The 17,214-nt window shown below is 35.8% G+C and overlaps 1 protein-coding gene across 1 annotated transcript; it reads right to left on the minus strand.

The window, feature by feature from the left end:
• Positions 1-6,365: 6,365 nt before the first annotated feature.
• On the minus strand, positions 6,366-6,973 carry LOC118833161 (testis development-related protein-like). The gene is given in 2 exon segments (XM_036740557.1): positions 6,366-6,880; positions 6,883-6,973. Coding segments are annotated over 2 exon segments (606 nt in total).
• Between the last annotated feature and the right edge of the window lie 10,241 nt (positions 6,974-17,214).

The following is a 17,214-nucleotide window of genomic DNA, read 5'->3' on the forward strand; positions in this document are numbered from 1 at the left end:
TGCCTGATTTCACAATGGTGGTCTCACTCAAACAACTGATGTTTCCTTCCTTTCATAATTTTCCTTCAAAACAAAGATCACTCGTATTTTTGTATTTCTTTTCTCTGAATATTGCTGTTGTTTTACCCAAATATCTGGGACATTGGAGGGTGTAAACAACTCAGTGTCTCTCCACTGTGATGAATTCTTGTCCTTTAACCTTTGCTAATAAGAGGAATTTCATAGGTAATTTTGATATCAATGATTTGACCTGAATTCCTATTTGCACTGAAGGAATTCATTACTCACTTCCTATCCTAAATTAAGGACTTCATTTATCTCCATTCTTTTTTCCCTTAGCCAGAAGTATGCTGTCCCACAGGTTCGAATCCAATAAAGGAAGACTCTGGAATTCATCTGACTGTAATATTAGGATTTGTACAGAAGATAGCAGCCTTAAAGTAATGATGAAATGATGATATTGTTTGATGTCATTAAATGATGACATTTGAAGTATTTTTTATTGTCCTAAACTTTTAAGTAAACTGTATCCTGTTTGAATGGGAGATGTCAATGAAAGATTGTGTTATTTTCCTCAATGGCAATTAATTGGTCAACAAACATTAATTATGCACTTACTTTCAGTTCGATTCAATTCAATAAACATTTACTGATCACCTACTATGTGCAGGTACTTTGTGCCGATCATGGGAGACTTACTAAGTAGGTGATTACAGTATATATATATGTGTATGTGTATGGTGTGTATGTGTATGTATATCTGTATGTATGTATATACACACACATACATACATACACTCATGCACAGAAAGACTTGCCCCTAATCTTAAACACCCACACTTGTGGACACCCAACAAATCATTCGATAATGAATTTTCATTTATTTCATTTAGCAATCCAGGGGAAGACCCAAAAGAAGGTCTCAAAAGTCCCTTCAGAAATATCTGAGTGATTTAGGACATGGAGAGATAGGGCAGCCACAGGCAAACAGGCTCAGAACATTATCCCCTAAGGAAAATCTTCTGGAAAAGGCTGATGGAAGATTTGAAAATATCCCCTCAAAAAGAAGGATTACTATATTCCATTTACCCCTGACATGTCCAAGTACTCAGCTCTTCTCTTTATATATCCATGCATCTGAGCATTACTGTGTTCTCTTTATGGAGTGAATGTATGAATTCTCTCCTATACTGCCTAGTTATTCCTGTCAGTACTCATATATCCTATCTTTCTATGGATTGTGTAGGAGACTCTGCAGTCTTACACAGGAGTATGCATAGATGAAGACTGAGAATATATATAAATGAACGATATGAGTTCCTTCCCGTATGTGCCATGATATAATCATAGATATGTGTATATGCCCATATATATATATATAAATATACACAAACATACAGACACGCTGACATGAGGAGAGTCATTCAGCACTCATATAGTGGAACAGAAAGAGAAAATGGAAGATATAGAGGCAATAAATATGCAGAGGAAATATTCAAGCACTTATGGATACAAAGCCCAGTGGTTTCTAAGAGATGGACAGAAGGCAGTCTGGACAGGCAGCAGCGGGGTCCCTGGCATCCTTCTTGGGCCCTGTGGACCTTTCCATCAGTACCTGGCTCTCAGAATGGCAACAGGCAGATAATCTTGCTGGCAGCTCCGGCCACTTGCAGATTCAGTGGGCGAGAGGAAATGAGTTCCAGAATGTTTTAGGGGGGGAATGGGGCAAATGAGGCTGAGAGGGCTGAGGGGGAGGAGAAATGAGCCCGAGTGCCTGGGGGGTGGAGGGGCGGGGTGGGAGATGCTGACTGCAGAGAGTCCCTTGAGTGGTATGCCTGAAGAGAGCTAGGGAAGGGAGGGGCTGCCTTGGCGGGAGAAGGGATCCTGCCTCACAAAAGTCGGGGCTGACTTCATCGGCCACTGGAGCTCAGCGGGCGGTTCAGCTTGCCCAGTCTCAGATCTCCTTTACTGGTGGCTCCCTGAGGAGCTCCAGGCCTGGGAGTAGATATCTGACAGGTGAGAGATGCCAGTGGGCCAGCTCAAAGGCCTTAACATTTTAATTGTATCTTGCCTGGTTACTTATCATGTACTATTCTCCTTTGTATATTGCACTATCATTACTTTCAAAAAGTCCCCCATGACTGCACAAACTTACAGAGGAAGAACTTACAGGCCCTAGTGATTGTATGAAGAACAAAGGAGAAGGTTGAGTACTACCACAGACAAGACACTTTATTTGTCTTTCTTGTAAACATTTTATGCGGAAGGAGGGCAGAAGTCCCTCAGTGTGTTGTATGAAGTGACTTTGTTCACATTTAATATTTTGTTTTGTTTTGTGCCTTAGTTTCCCTACCTCACCCAGGCTGGAAATTACACAACCCTATAGCAAATTCAGGGCAGCTAGGTGGCACAGTGGATAAAGCACTGGGCTTGGAATCAGGAAGACTCATCTTTGTAAATTCAAATCGGGCCTAAGACACATAATTGTCCTGTAATCCTGAGCAATTCACTTAACCCAGTTTGCCTCCATTTCCTGGCCTATAAAATGAGCTGGAGAAGGAAATGGCAAAACCATCCCAGCATCTTTGCTAAGAAATCCCCAAATGGGGTCATGAAGGGTCAGACACAATGAAAATGACTCAACAAAAAAGTTACTGACCTTCTGGCTATAAGACGCTCTTATTTGGCCAGGCTAATTTTCAGTCAGTAGACACAGTCCATTGCTAGTCTGATAGTTGAATACTAACTCAATCTTAGTTTGACAAGATCTTCTAGAACATAAACTCCTCTGGCATAGCCTTTGAAAATCTTGAGTTCACCTTCTCACTAGAAAGGTAATAGAGTATGACTTTTAGAAAAGTTGTATGTGTTACCACTTTATTTATTTGTTTCCATATCAGGTGAGACCTGGGCTTTATTTTTTTCAGATTGCTCTCTTTTTATTAATTAACTTTTAGTTTTCATCATTACCTTTTATAGGACGTCGAGTTCTAAATTCCCCCCCTTCACTTTCCTCTCCCCAAGATGGCATGTGGCCTGATATAGGCTATACATCTATGATCATATTAAACATATTTTCATATTAGTCATGTCATGAAAGAAGAATCAGAAGAAATGAGGAAAACCATGAGAAAGACAAATTAAAAAACAGCAGCAACAAAAGAGAAAATAGTAGGTTTCAATCTGCATTCAGACTCCATGGTTCTTTCTCTGGATGTGGATAGCATTTTCCTTCATGAGTCTCTTAGAATTGTCTTAGATCATTGCATTGCTCAGAAGAGCTAAGTCTAACAAAGTAGGTCATTGCACAATGTTGCTGTTACTGCGTACGATGTTCTCCTAGTTCTGCTCACTTCACTCAACATCAGTTCATGAAAGTCTTTCCAGGTCTTTCTGAAATCCTCGTGCTCACCATTTCTTATGGAACAATAGTATTCCATTACATTCATATGCCAAAACGTTTTCAGTCATGCCCCAACTAATGGGCATGCCCTCAATTTCCAATTCTTGGAATTGCAATAAATATTGTTGTACCTGTGGGTCCTTTTCCTATGGTTATGCTCCCTTTGGGATACAGATCTACTAGTGGTATTGCTGTATCGAAGGCTATGGCCAGGTTTTTTTCCTGTTTAAATTATTTCTTTATTTATGTGAAAATTCTACAAGTATTTTTTGCATTTGAAAATGAGGCTAAAAAAGTCAAGTCACTATGTGACTTATTACAGTCATCTGACACATTAACGTAAGTCAAAGCTAATAATCATGCAAATTGACAATGGGGAAAAAGATTTAAGTAAAAATGTTTTTGTAAAACCTCAAAATTCATCCTTAAATCTACCTTTTATGAAGCATGACCGATTTCTCATGAAAATCAAACAAAGCATTAAGGAGTTAAATTCTATCCCTGTTGCATGCATCCAGTATTCCTGATCATATTCAGGATATATAAACATTTAAAGCCCAAACTAAGGACTCAATATTTTCTGGTTAAGAGATTTAATGAAATGCCTATGAAAAGAACAAAAGAAAAACTCACTTTAGTGAAAATTTCTTCAAAAGAATTTTTCCTACAAAATATAATAAATAATTATATTAAAATCACACATTCATTTTCCCTTCAAATCAGACACAATTTTAATTAAACATTAATATTTCATTTTAATATGTTTCATCTGTGGGAAACAAAAATTCAGATAAGTTATACAATAAATTCTAATCCAAACATAGTTCTAACTCCAGAATAATTCAGATTATGGGAAGTTTTTTATAATTATATAGGGCTATTTCTCCAGCTGTGCATCACAAATACTGTAAAAGGTGAAACACAGGCACTTGACAATAAACTGTGCAAGGCATAGTGATCCTTATAGGTCGTGGTATAACTGAACTCCCAATAAGAGGAAAGAAGTAATGACATTTCCTGACCTCTCTCCTCAGCTAAAGGGTTGTCATAAGGTCTTCAATTGATTTGTTTCTATTGTCTTGTGTCAGCATTAGCTGAAGACGTGTCAAAAACAGTGCTTCTGATCTTAAGCTTTTTTTTTAATGAACTATGAAATGGTTCTGTGAATTATGAAATACATCCTTATGTAATTTTAGCAAACACTGCTACAAAGACACTGGAGACAAAAATCAAATATCAACTTATTTACCTGAGGGAAATTATTTTTCTTCTCCAACAAGGCTAAGTAACATAGTATTAACAAAGCTTTCTATTATATTAAGAACAAAAAACCTAATTAAAATTACTTCACGTATAGTTTTAAAATATAGCATCGTTCTGACTATTCTTGTCAAAGAAAATCTTTTTTCCTAAAACATTGTATTTTTAGAATTCTTTATACACTTAGTAGTTTTATGATAAGGCATGTTCAGATTTTCCATAGAGATATTAATTGGAAAGTCCATTTAAACTGAGGTGCACAGAAGTACAATTGCATTATATGGGTTGCAGGGGACAGAGACAGTCTAATGTTGGTAAATTGCGTGTTCTGAAGCATATACCTCCTCCTGACAAAGCCCCAAGGAAAAACTATTCTTTACCAATAAAAGTTATGACTTTTTTTCTCCTCACACAAGTTGGTGATTCAGATAAAAGAGCTATCTAAGCATCCCTGGTGCAGTGACATATTGCCATAGACATCCAACATGAGCACAGTTAAAGACAACAATAGAAGTTTAGAGATTTAAACATTTTTTACTTCAAGAAGTAACTTCATAGTTGATAACAATGGATCAGCCATAAATTATTTTTCTGCTAAAAATAGGCATTTTTTACAAGATAAGATGTAACTAACACCCATTACATTCAGAATATAATTTTTAAAATTAACCCCAAATCTGTGGTTGTAATAGAAAGAGAGGCACTTTCAGTTTTATATCGTTTGAAATCTATACTGAACAGAAGTATAACAATTTAATTCCCAAACCAAAATGAAAGAGTACTAAGACATGTAGTTAGCACACATTATATCATTCCTTAGTCATCCTGACAACATAAAAGCACAGTGACTTTTAAGAAATAAGTAATTTAAAAATAAGATCAATATTTAAAAGTCAAGAAGGAGAAATAAGGAAAAATAAAACCAAAACAAAACCAAGATTGTTGCTATTCGTGTGCAAATAAGAAGCTATTTCTCCACAGGCATTGAATGAATATAAATTTTTTACTTGACATTTTGCACTCAATTATAACCCTTTACTTTCCTATTGTTTAAGCAAGTTTTTTATGCAAATTTTGATTTTTTGCTAAATTAAGTAACTTTTAGCCTAACTTTTGGAAGACTTACTGACTCTCTGCAAATTCCGGGCAACGGAAGAAAATTGTACAACTGCTATAGTCTCATATTTCATACAACATACAAACAGAAGCAGAATGACTAATTAAAAAACAAGGAAAGAAGATTCTCAGACAAAAAACGTAGGAATTATAACTATGCCATGAAGAGTTTTGTGGCCAAGTACAAATCAACACTGGCTTTTTTAATGGAAGTCATCCAAAATTAACATCTGTAGCTTCAAAAGTCTTAGGATCCCAAGGGCCTACAAGTTTCTGGATAAGGCAGTCAAATTCAAAACCAGTCTATCCATTCACAAAGGAAATACAGTACTTTTGGTTATCTCAACAATCTGAACTACTGGAAAAATCCAAATATGAAAAATAGTCACAAAAGAGGTTTTCTTTTCTTTTTAAATGAAGAAAACAGATGAATCATCTGTTGATATACTAATTAAAAGTAACAGAGAACATATTTAAAAGAATCTGAGCAAAACTAAGCATATGGGTACAATATTGAGCAAATTTTGGTTTGATTATACATGGACATCAAGAAACATTTTCATTTATAAAGTATTTCAAATTGCCATTATTCCTCTAATTCTTCCCAGTTATCAGTAAGATTACCTTTGCTTTGCCGTCTCATGCTGACCAACTTTCTGGCTGACTTGATACTCCACCTGGAAGTGTTTCCTGAGCTGGTCAAGTTGGTGTATTTAGTGGAACCTTTAGTCTCATCTTCCCAACCTGGCCGGGAGAGATGGTCCCTAGAAGAGACATCTACATCAGTAGCTGGATCTTCAAGAGTAATCTGAGGTGGCTCCCATCCCTCGATCTCATCTGGTTTCTTGGATTGCATATTCTGTTTTAACATCAAACTGTCCCAAAATCCAGATTTCTTTTCAGTCTTCACATCTTCTTTTATTCTTAATTTCGTTCCTTTAAACTTTGGAGAGTTGCATTTTTCTAGTAGTTGCTGTTCATCATCTTTACTAAACATTGAGGTCACTTCTTTCCAACCTCGGAACCTGGCTCCCTGAACCTTCGTGGCAAGTTGAGACACTGAGGAGGTAATTTGATCTTGAAGTAACTGGTCCTTGTTCCTGGAGGAGGTGGCAGCACTTTGCCCTCTCCTCTGCTCTCCTCTTCCTCGGGAGAATCATCCAGAAGCACTTTGCTCTTGTTCAGTTTCCACATGCTACAGTAGGGTTGGGGGTGTTCTCTTCCCCACCCCTCTTTAAACTTGCTGGATTTTGGTCGGGATGACTGGTTGAGGATCTGTAATTTTTTTTCAGGTTTATGATTTCAGTGAGGGGCCCCCATCCCCGGCCAGAGCCCAGAGCTGGAGCAGAAGCTGGAGCCACTGGAGCCTCTGCCGCTGGGCAGGGGCTCAGCCTTGTTAGTCTATGGCCAGTTTTATAGCCCTTTGGGCATAGCTCGAAATTGCTCTCCAGAATGGCCGAATCAGTTAACAACTCCACCAACAATGCATTAGTGTTCTAATTTTCCCACATCTTCTCCAACCTTTATTGTTTTCCTGTTTTATTATGTTAGCCAATTTGATACATGTGATATGGTACCTCAGAGTTGTTTTAATGTGCACTTCTTTAATCAATAGTGATTTAGAGCATTTTTTCATATGACAATGGACAGCTTTAATTTCTTCATCTGAAAACTCCCTGTTCATAGCCTTTGACCATTTATCAATTGGGGAATGACATATTCTTATAGATTTGACTCAGTTCTCCACAGATTTTAGAAATGTGTAACCTTTATCAATTAACAATTGAGGGGATACCCATTAATTGGGCAATGGCTGAACAAGTTGAGGACTTAGATGTCCTGATGCAAAGTGAAGCGAGACCTGGGAAAATATTGCACAGAGTAATGGCAGTATTGTAACAGTAATCAAGTGTGAAAGACTTAGCTCCAATAATTCATAACAGTTCCAAAGGACTCATGAAGAAAAATCCTATCCACCTCCAGAGAGAGTACTGATGATCTCTGAGTACAGGGTAAAGACAATATTTTTTTCACTTTATTTCCCTTGCTTCTTTTGGCAATGTAGCTAACTAATGTAAAAATAGGAACGAACAGCTAGTGGTACAACGGATAGAGCACTGGGCTTCGAATCAGGAAGACTCATCTTCCCGAGTTCAATGAGGCCCTCAGAAACTTACTAGCTGTGTGACCCTGGGCAAGTCACTTAACCCTGTTTGTCTGAGGTTCCTGATCTGTAAAATGAACTGGAGAAGGAAAGGGCAAATTACTCCAGTATCTTTCCCAAGAAAACTCCAAATTGGGGTCACAAAGGGTCGGATACAACTGAAAACAACGCATCAACAGCAATGTAGAAATATGTTTTGCATGACTGCATATGTATAATGAGCATCATATTTCTTGCCTTCTCAATAGGTGGAGGGAAGAAAGGGGGAAGGGGAAGGAGGGAGGAAATTGGGGAATGAAAATAAAAATAACAAAAAAAACCCCTTCCATTTGGGTTAATCTGAGAATTATCTATAAAGTCTTAAATTGTCAAGACAAAAAACTTTTCCTAGTTGTCTGTGGGAAAATGACATGAAACAATAAAATTACATAAATATGCAGAAGAATAAATCATATCCATATATATACGGTGCATACACATATATGTTTGTATATGCACATATGTGTGTATACATAAATACACATAGATACATATATTTGTATATACATGTGTATATATACATATACATATATATATATATTTCATGTCTAAGTTACTTCTTAGGAAGTAAAAAGGACATGGCCTTTAGATTTCTTCTCTAGTGACAGGACAAAGAGACTTTGAGAAAAGGATTGAGAGCTTTCTCTTGAGATTCTACATATGGACATAAGCCTATTTTTAACAAAGGATGTTTGGTAAGGTAGAAAACTTGTTACATAAAAAGACTACAAATTTTGGAGTAAGGGAATCTCAGATTTCAATATAGATATATAAATGTACATATGCTTGTATATATTTTCTAGTAAGCAGGATTGCTTTGCTTACTTTCATGAAGAATGGATATACAAAAGTCCTAAATAATGAATATAGCCTTGTATATATTACAGAATGCATTATAGAATTCACAGCAGAGCTTCTGCAGATGGCAGCTACAGAGGCAGTTGGATCTTGGCAGTAGAGGAGTAGCAGAAGCAAAAGATTTCTTAGACTACACCAAGGAGTTATGGCAAATTGACCCCTAAAGCAGTGAGGAGGCATAATTAGCTGCCAAATGATAGAGCCTTGAGAACTCAAATGGGAGAAGTTTTTAAGCCATAGAAAACACTGAAAGCTGAAACTTTACCTCACCCTGGAACTTCTATTTTCTAAGGATTTACTGAAAAAACAGGCAGGAAAACCTTTTTTTAATAGAGGGTACATGTATAAGAAATTTATGTACAGAGAGCTGAGCAAAGTATTTCATGATTTACCTCCTTTTTTTTTACTTTGCCACTCTTTCAAAATAAATGTTTTACTATTTGTTTTAACCTTCTTAACTTGACTTTTAGTAGATTATGCAGACAAGGACTCAAGCAAAGTAGTATCCATACATCCATAGTTAACCTTACGTTAATAAGGGAATCCCAGAGTGAGTGGAATACATGATTTATAATTTAAAACCATACTTGTTTCCAGAATATTTGCATTTTTCAGACATTTTGTTCTCTGCATCAACATCAGTTCCTATGCTGTAGGGGCATGTTACCAAACCAAAGGCAGGAACTTTATGTAGGAAATAAAAATAGCTTCTCTTTTCATTTACAAATTTCATCAGAATTGAGGACCTTATATATAGTACTGGCAATTTCTAGAGCTTATTGGAGACAACTCCCCAACACTGACCATGTTCTCCATATCCCTCTCATTGGGGTTCCCTGTGATTTATGACTACCTTTTGCCATTCCTTTATTTCCCAAGACAAAATGTTCAACATGTAATAGTATCCACATGGTACCGGAAGAAGCACACAGGACGGAACCTCAAAACCAAGATTAGATGCCAGATTTAATAGTGGCTCCGAAGATAGACTGAGTTGTATGAACACTTCTAGTGATGGCTGCAAAGGAATAATTTATGCTAATACCTTTAGCATTGGTATAATTGTGGAAATGTGGAAAATATATAGAAATAGAGGCTGCATCTAAATGCATTTTCTCTGTGGCCTTATCATCATTAAGAGACGTGTTAGCTATGCTTTTAAGGTTTGATTTGTATATTATTGTAGTATATATATAGAGATGATCCACTTCAAAATGAACCCCTGGTACAACACTGGCCAGAACATGGCATCATTTTAACGAATATAAAGAAGAAAATGAGTAGAAAATTCCCATGATAAATATCTACATGATTGATAAAAACTAAGTGGAATATCAGCACTCTAACTACATGGGTGTCTATGCTAATGTGACCACACAATTATTTATTTTGAGTAAAATTCCTTATAACTATGTTCAAATGGAATTGTATCTGTTTCAATATTATATTTGTCATCTAAAAGTTAAGTGAATTATATAGATTCTTGAATTCATGCAACCTGTGAAAAATCTGCTTTCATATCTCTTTCTTATGTATTGTTTTCCATGTCATGTTCATGTTTGATGTATGATAGAAATAGCGTCTTGTGTACCTCCATCCCTAACAGCAGGTCAATTTCTTTCAAGTATCTTCTATCTCTAAAACCAAGTATTAAGAATTATGATCCTTACCTTCATATTCTGATGGATGCTTGGAACATTTGCCCCTACAGCTATCTAGAATATTTTTTTTTACGCTACTGCCTCCTTCTTATACATGGGCAGTGCAGTAGGTGGTCTGATATTTAACTCCTGAATTTACTTTAATTCTCTCAGGAGACTGTGTATAAAGTCTAATCTTATAGAGGCTGAAGGTTATAACATTTCACGTTAATATCTTTTTGATTCAGGGGATCCTAATAATCGATTTGGGAATGTAGATAACATATATATGGTTTTATTATGATATTAACAATATCATGTATGATACTTTGTACTATATGATATATTAAATTATATAGTATCTTTAATATATTGAAATTATATATAACAATATTATTAACATATGGTTTCTTTTAAAAATATTTTCACTAGAATTAACTGTGTTTGCAGTATGAACTAGAGTCGAGTTCTTTAAAATTCAATGGATAATGGAAACAATAAAGATACTCATGTACCATTTATTAATTATAGGCAAATACTCACTGTGAGAACTGGCAACAGAAGGTAAATTTACCCCTTCTGGTTTTGAATTCACTCTTTACAGACCATATATCTAGTTATCTAGATAACCATTTGTGTATCACCAATGACACATAAGAATAGAATAAGCTTGATGTTTAGGGAGGAGCAATATAGACCATTTTCTTTACCCAGGATTTTTACTTCTATCCATCACTGCCATAGTTGGAGCCATGTCCATTCATATTCTGCTATCCCTCAACTCTGGCTGCTCCCATTCTTCTGGCTACTCTCCTCTTCTTCCTGACTAGCTGAATAACAGTAGAGCAGGATTTCTTTATTATTTTTTCTGTCCCCGACCCCTTTAGTAGCCTGACAAAGCCTACGGACCACTTCTCAGAATATTTATTGCCTACATTCATAATTCATGAAAATTCCAAATTTCAATTAGAGATCAGTAAAAAAATAAGAAAAATTAAATTTATGGACTCATGCACCCCGGTAAAGAATCCTTCTACTAGAAAAAGGAACCAAAACAACAGCAATAACAAGAGGGCCAGTAGGGACAAACGTGATTAGAATAATTAATACCTATGCAATGCCAGTCAGTGTGGATTTTTAAACATCAAAATGGAAGACATTGGATTTCACGTGTATTCAAACAAAAACAGGGCAGTTACCTAAAGGTGACAATAGAAAGAAAAACCTTTTTTGTCCAAAAGGAGAGAAAAGTTTGATAGATGTTTCAAAATACATGATAAGCAAATTAAAATTTTGCAGAAATGCATATGAAGAAAATGGATACTATTTCATGGGGTAATTATAAAGGCTGATTGTAGTTATATGACACTGTATTTGTTAAATGTAATGGGAAAAAATGGCTTATCTTCAGAATGTGGCCACCAAATGGCAAACTTGCAAAAACAACAACCGCAAAAAATCCTCTATGGGCAACATCCACTTGAACCCAGTCAACAATATATTGGCCAAGAAGTGTCAAAAAATGGTTTATTCATAGGTGTTGTTACAGAACTGAAAGGTGGTATGGGGGCAGTATAGAACCAGGTCATTGCCATGAAAAATTAATTTAATTTAATTTTCAAATCCAAATTCTTTCCTCCCATTTTCCTAAGCCTAAACCTCCATTGAGAAAGCAAGAAAAACAAAACTTGTTACAAGAATTTATAGTCAAGCAAAAGAAATTCCAATATTGGCTTTGTTAAAAGAAAGAAGCAAAACATGAACATCAATATGCTCTCTGAGTCCCTCATCTATACATCTGCCAGTGAGTAGCATGTTTCATTATGAGCTCCTTGTTACTGTGGTTGGTCATTGTCTTGATTAGCGTTGCTAAGCCTCTCATCATCAGGAATTAGTGTGTGTGTATATGTGTGTGTGCATATTGTATATATGTACACAATCCATATATGTATGTATGTATATATATACATATGTATATGTATCTCCTTAAGGAATTTGATACTGATTATGTAAGGAAACGGTAGAAAATATGTAACATTATGGTTGCAAAAACTTAGCACTTAATGCTGACTCAACCATTCTGAAGAGCGTTTTGGAATTATGCCCAAATGGCTATAAAATCATGTATAACCTTTGACCATGCAAAACGATTAGTAGTTTTGTATTCCAAAGAGATTACAAAAACACAAGGGGCAGTTAGGTGGTGCAATGCGTAGAGCACTGGCCCTTGAGCGAGGAGGATGTGAATTCAAATCTGGCTTCCAACACTTGATACTTACTAGCTGTGTGACCCTAGGCAAGTCACTGAACCCCAATGGTCTTGCCAAAAAAGGTGGGGGGGAAGGACCTATACATACAAAAATATTTATAGCCACTCAGTGGTGTGAAAGAATTGGAAAGTGAAGGGATGTCCATCAATTGTGGAAGGGCTGAACAAGTTGTTGTATGTAGGTGTGATGGAATACTAGTATGCTATAAAAAAGGATGAGCAGGATGTTCTCAGAAAAATCTGAAAAGACTTAAATGAACCTATACAAAATGAAATGAGCAGAACCAGGAGAACATGGTATACCATAACAGCAACGTTGCATGATGATCAACTGTGAATTACTTAGCTATCTTCAGCAATACAATGATCCAAGACAAGTCTGAAGGACTTACAATGAAAAATGTATTCCATCTCCAGGGAAAGAACTGATGGAATTTGAATGCAGATCAAAGTACATTTTACTTTCTTTCCTGGAGTTTCTTGTCTGTTTTCTTTAACAGCATGAGTAACATAGAAATACATTTTGCATAACTGCACATGTATAATCTATATCAATTTGATTGCCTTCCCAGTTCAGGAGTGGGGAATGGAGAGTGGGAGAAAATTTAGAAACCAAAAGTTTTTAAATGAATGTTAAAATTGTTTTTACATGTAATTGGGTAAAAAAAATAAATTTAAAGTAGAAAAAAATTAACACCTACCTAATACCTAGAAAGACACGATCAGGTAGCCAGAATTATATAGGAGAATCTTGCTATCCATTGTAAACTAATAGAGACACAAAAAAGTGCTACAAAGTTAGATCCCAAAATATCTTTGAAAATTCAACTAATAAACTGCTGGGACTGGATCATTATCAAGGAGAAACTACTGCATAAATCACCTGGTTATGACATCGGTTCCCCAAAAATTAACAACAATTTTTATTTTAGCAGATGTCACCACTACACATATTTAGAATCTCCAAACATATTACTTTCTACTTCAGAAATTGATACTCACAAAACTAGAAAATTTTGATACAAAATGTCTCATTGAAATGATTGTTGATGGACCTCCAATCTTGACCTTCAGTTCTCCTCTCTGCCATGAAGGCAGCCCTTCATGGAACAGGGACTTACAATCCTTTTCAAGCTGGGTGAGATTGATTGCATGGTTATTCTGCGATGTACATAAACAGAGAATACTGTAAATCAAGAGCAGCACATTCATCTTCATATTCACTTGGAACTCAGAGGTGCTGGTACTCAAAGACTGTTGATTTTGTTATCTGTTTTCTTCTAATTAGTGTGATATACAGTATGTAGATGTAAGGCCTCCTGCATTGTTGCTTTCAAGTTTGGTCTTTAGAATGCCTTCTGACTAAACCACCTGGTGGAAGAATTATCTGCAGCAATCTGCATTTTCGTTTTGGAGATTTGACACACAGGTTGTAGACCATGCAAATACAGCTAGCAGAGAGTAGATGCCAGGACTCTAATGCTTTGGTAATTCTCTGATCTCATTGATATAGATACTCTTTCCAACAATAAAGATCACAACCCATCCATGACTTCGTATTTTAAGCAACTCTTGCCCATATGCTACAATAAATCCACCATAGATAGTCCATGTAATACATTATCTCCCTTCCTTTCATTTTACTGTTCATTGAAAAGCTGCAAAAGGAGCATGGTGCATATTAGATTGTAACCAATTAAATCTATTACAAAACTCCAGCTTCTAGTTACCAAATCCAATACCCAGAATCCCTCTAGAAGGCATTCCAAGCAAAACAATGTTTAAAATGAACAAAGTAAATTAAGATGCATTTCATCAGTGGGCAGTTTCAAAACATAATGGAACCACTTCTCACCGTGCAGTCCACGAGGCTGATACCTTAAATATTGATTTTCTAGTCATTGTCATTGTCATTGTAAAAAGCCATTCTGTTTCCTCCTAATGCCATAAATTTAACTTTAAACAGAATAAGAACCTTTTAGCAAGAAAATTTCAGATCTATCTGTTTATTTTGGAAATTAAAACCACCAGGATTGAAAGGAAGAAAAAATGACCAAAGTGGGTTTTCAAAAATTTAAAACTCCATCATGCATAAATGGAGCTCATCAAAGAAAGTAATTTCCCTGCAGAAAACACTCCATCTTTTGTTTTATGTAAGTTATCAACATGAATATTTTATTTTCAATGAAGCTGTCTTTTCCCCTCTGTGTTTCATGGCTTTCACTTAGTGTCTAGAGTAAATAAGCTTCCCACCCTTCCACCTTACTCTATTATTCAAGTCATTTGCAATGAAATACTGTCTTTGCCATGGTATGAAAATTAGCAACTCAGTTTTGCAAATATATCTGATTTTTAAAAGTCTTTGCTCTTTTTTCACCTGAAAGCACAAATCCCTGAAACTCCCCCTACCTAGATAGGCAAGAAGGCATTTTAACAAGTTCAAGAATCTTCACAGGTTCCCTCTTACGTCTTGGTTTCAAATACAAACTTGGCTGGCTTTCAAAAGCCTTCACAGTCTAGAACCAGCCAAAAAATTTTAAGTGCTTTTCACATTATAATCCAGGCAAAGCAACTTATTTCTTTCCTCTGTACATGACATTCTAACTCCTCCCTCTATTTCTTTTCCATAGACTGCTTCCCTGGTGTCTAGAATACTCTCTCTCCTCCTCTCCACTTGTTAAAACCTCTAGCTTCATTCAAGAACCAAAGTGTCACAAAAGGTTTGTTTCTTTGTTGGTTTTCCTGGTGTCACTCCTCTCATTCTCTAATAACTTTGTATTTTGTTAACTTACTTATGTGTGTATATGTTGTATTTCATTTACTGAACATAAGCTTCATAAGGGCAAGGGTTTTTATTTTTGTCCTTTAATACCAAGAAGATGCACAGTTATTGGCATGTTCTGGGACCTCAATAAATGCTTATTGACTTCAAATAAATTGATGTTTTCCATCAATTTTAATTTAACTATCAGATGTGAAAGGCATCTATACTGAACCAATGCTCAAAAGATTTTTATCTCTGGGTTTTAATTCATTTGTGGATTCCATACCAATATAGGAACAGTGATAATTAGTCTGGATAGCAAAAAAACTGGTGTTAGTCATGCTACCTCCATATGATAGCATGTATTAATGTTTGTCTATAAATCCTCCATGCAATATTTCTCCATTCAGCAGATTGATTTCCTTTTGTTCTTTGATTATCTCTATGTCACCAATATATTATGCTGACTGTCCATCCTCTGTCTCTTACTCTTGCAACATGACCAAATCAATTATTTATATGATGCTGTAATAAGTGGTAACATGATACCACCAATTTATACCCATCATTAATTTGTCATTATGCTTGGTAATATTGTCAATTTTTGTTTCTTTTTCTGAGTTTGTGTATTCCAGTATTCACAGCCTTGTAGTCTCAGTGGGAAAATATGATTGTTAAAGAAGCAGACCTTGGTGGCACTTATCAATGTGGGGTCCTTGAAAGGTTGACATAATTTCTCAATGTAATAGTCTTATCTTCTTATCCCACTCAATTTTTGTTTTACCTATAATATCTGAGATGTACATATCAATTGATGATCTCAGTATACTGTTCATTCAATTGTGTGTCATAATCTGAATAATACACATTTTCACTCATGTTTTCCCCCTCCCCCAGTTTGTATGACTCTTCATTAGAGGTTTCAGGAAATTCTGGGTGACTATTTGTTAGTAATACTGTAGACAAAATTCTTGTTCTGGTACAGGACATGCTAGATGACATATAAAGTCCTAGTGCTCTGTGATTCACCATATTATTGACTATAGTAATTTCCAATGCTACATCCATTGAAGTCTTTTATAAATTTAACATATGAATATATGATACCACATTTCACTAAAATCTTTAAGGTTGCTTTTGATAAACCAAGTAAAATGTCTTTCAATATAATTACTAATAAATTACTAATAGGTGGTGTATCTTATTTTTCTCCACATCTCATTTAGTGATGTGAGTATTAAGATGTCTTCCTTCCTAGGTAATCTTCCATGAAATCCTGCCTACTTTCTTCTATTTTCACCAAGGATGCTTTTCATATATACATGCCTGCATGTATGGACAATTCTCCTAAAAAAAGTCAGCAGACTATTCTGTCTTCACTTCTGCTTAAAGTAGCACTTAAAGTGTAAATAGAACTAAATCCAACTTAAAATGTCATCAGCATAGAGCATCTTTTCTCTCACTCATCCATTTGGTCTATCTGGGAGCCAGGAGCAAGATGTCTAGATTCAAAGGAACAAACAGTAATCTAGACAGCAGATGATGAACTCAATTGGCACACACTCCTCTTCCATCATCTGTCGACCCAGCTGGCTACCTCTTCCTTCACTGTGCCAGAGCCTGTGCTAAGTGTTTTACAAATATTATTTCCTTTGATTGCTGCAGCAACTTAAGGATGTAGGTGCTATTATTAGCCCCATT

This window comes from Trichosurus vulpecula (assembly GCF_011100635.1).
Source record: "Trichosurus vulpecula isolate mTriVul1 chromosome X unlocalized genomic scaffold, mTriVul1.pri SUPER_X_unloc_2, whole genome shotgun sequence".
Lineage (NCBI taxonomy): Eukaryota > Metazoa > Chordata > Mammalia > Diprotodontia > Phalangeridae > Trichosurus > Trichosurus vulpecula.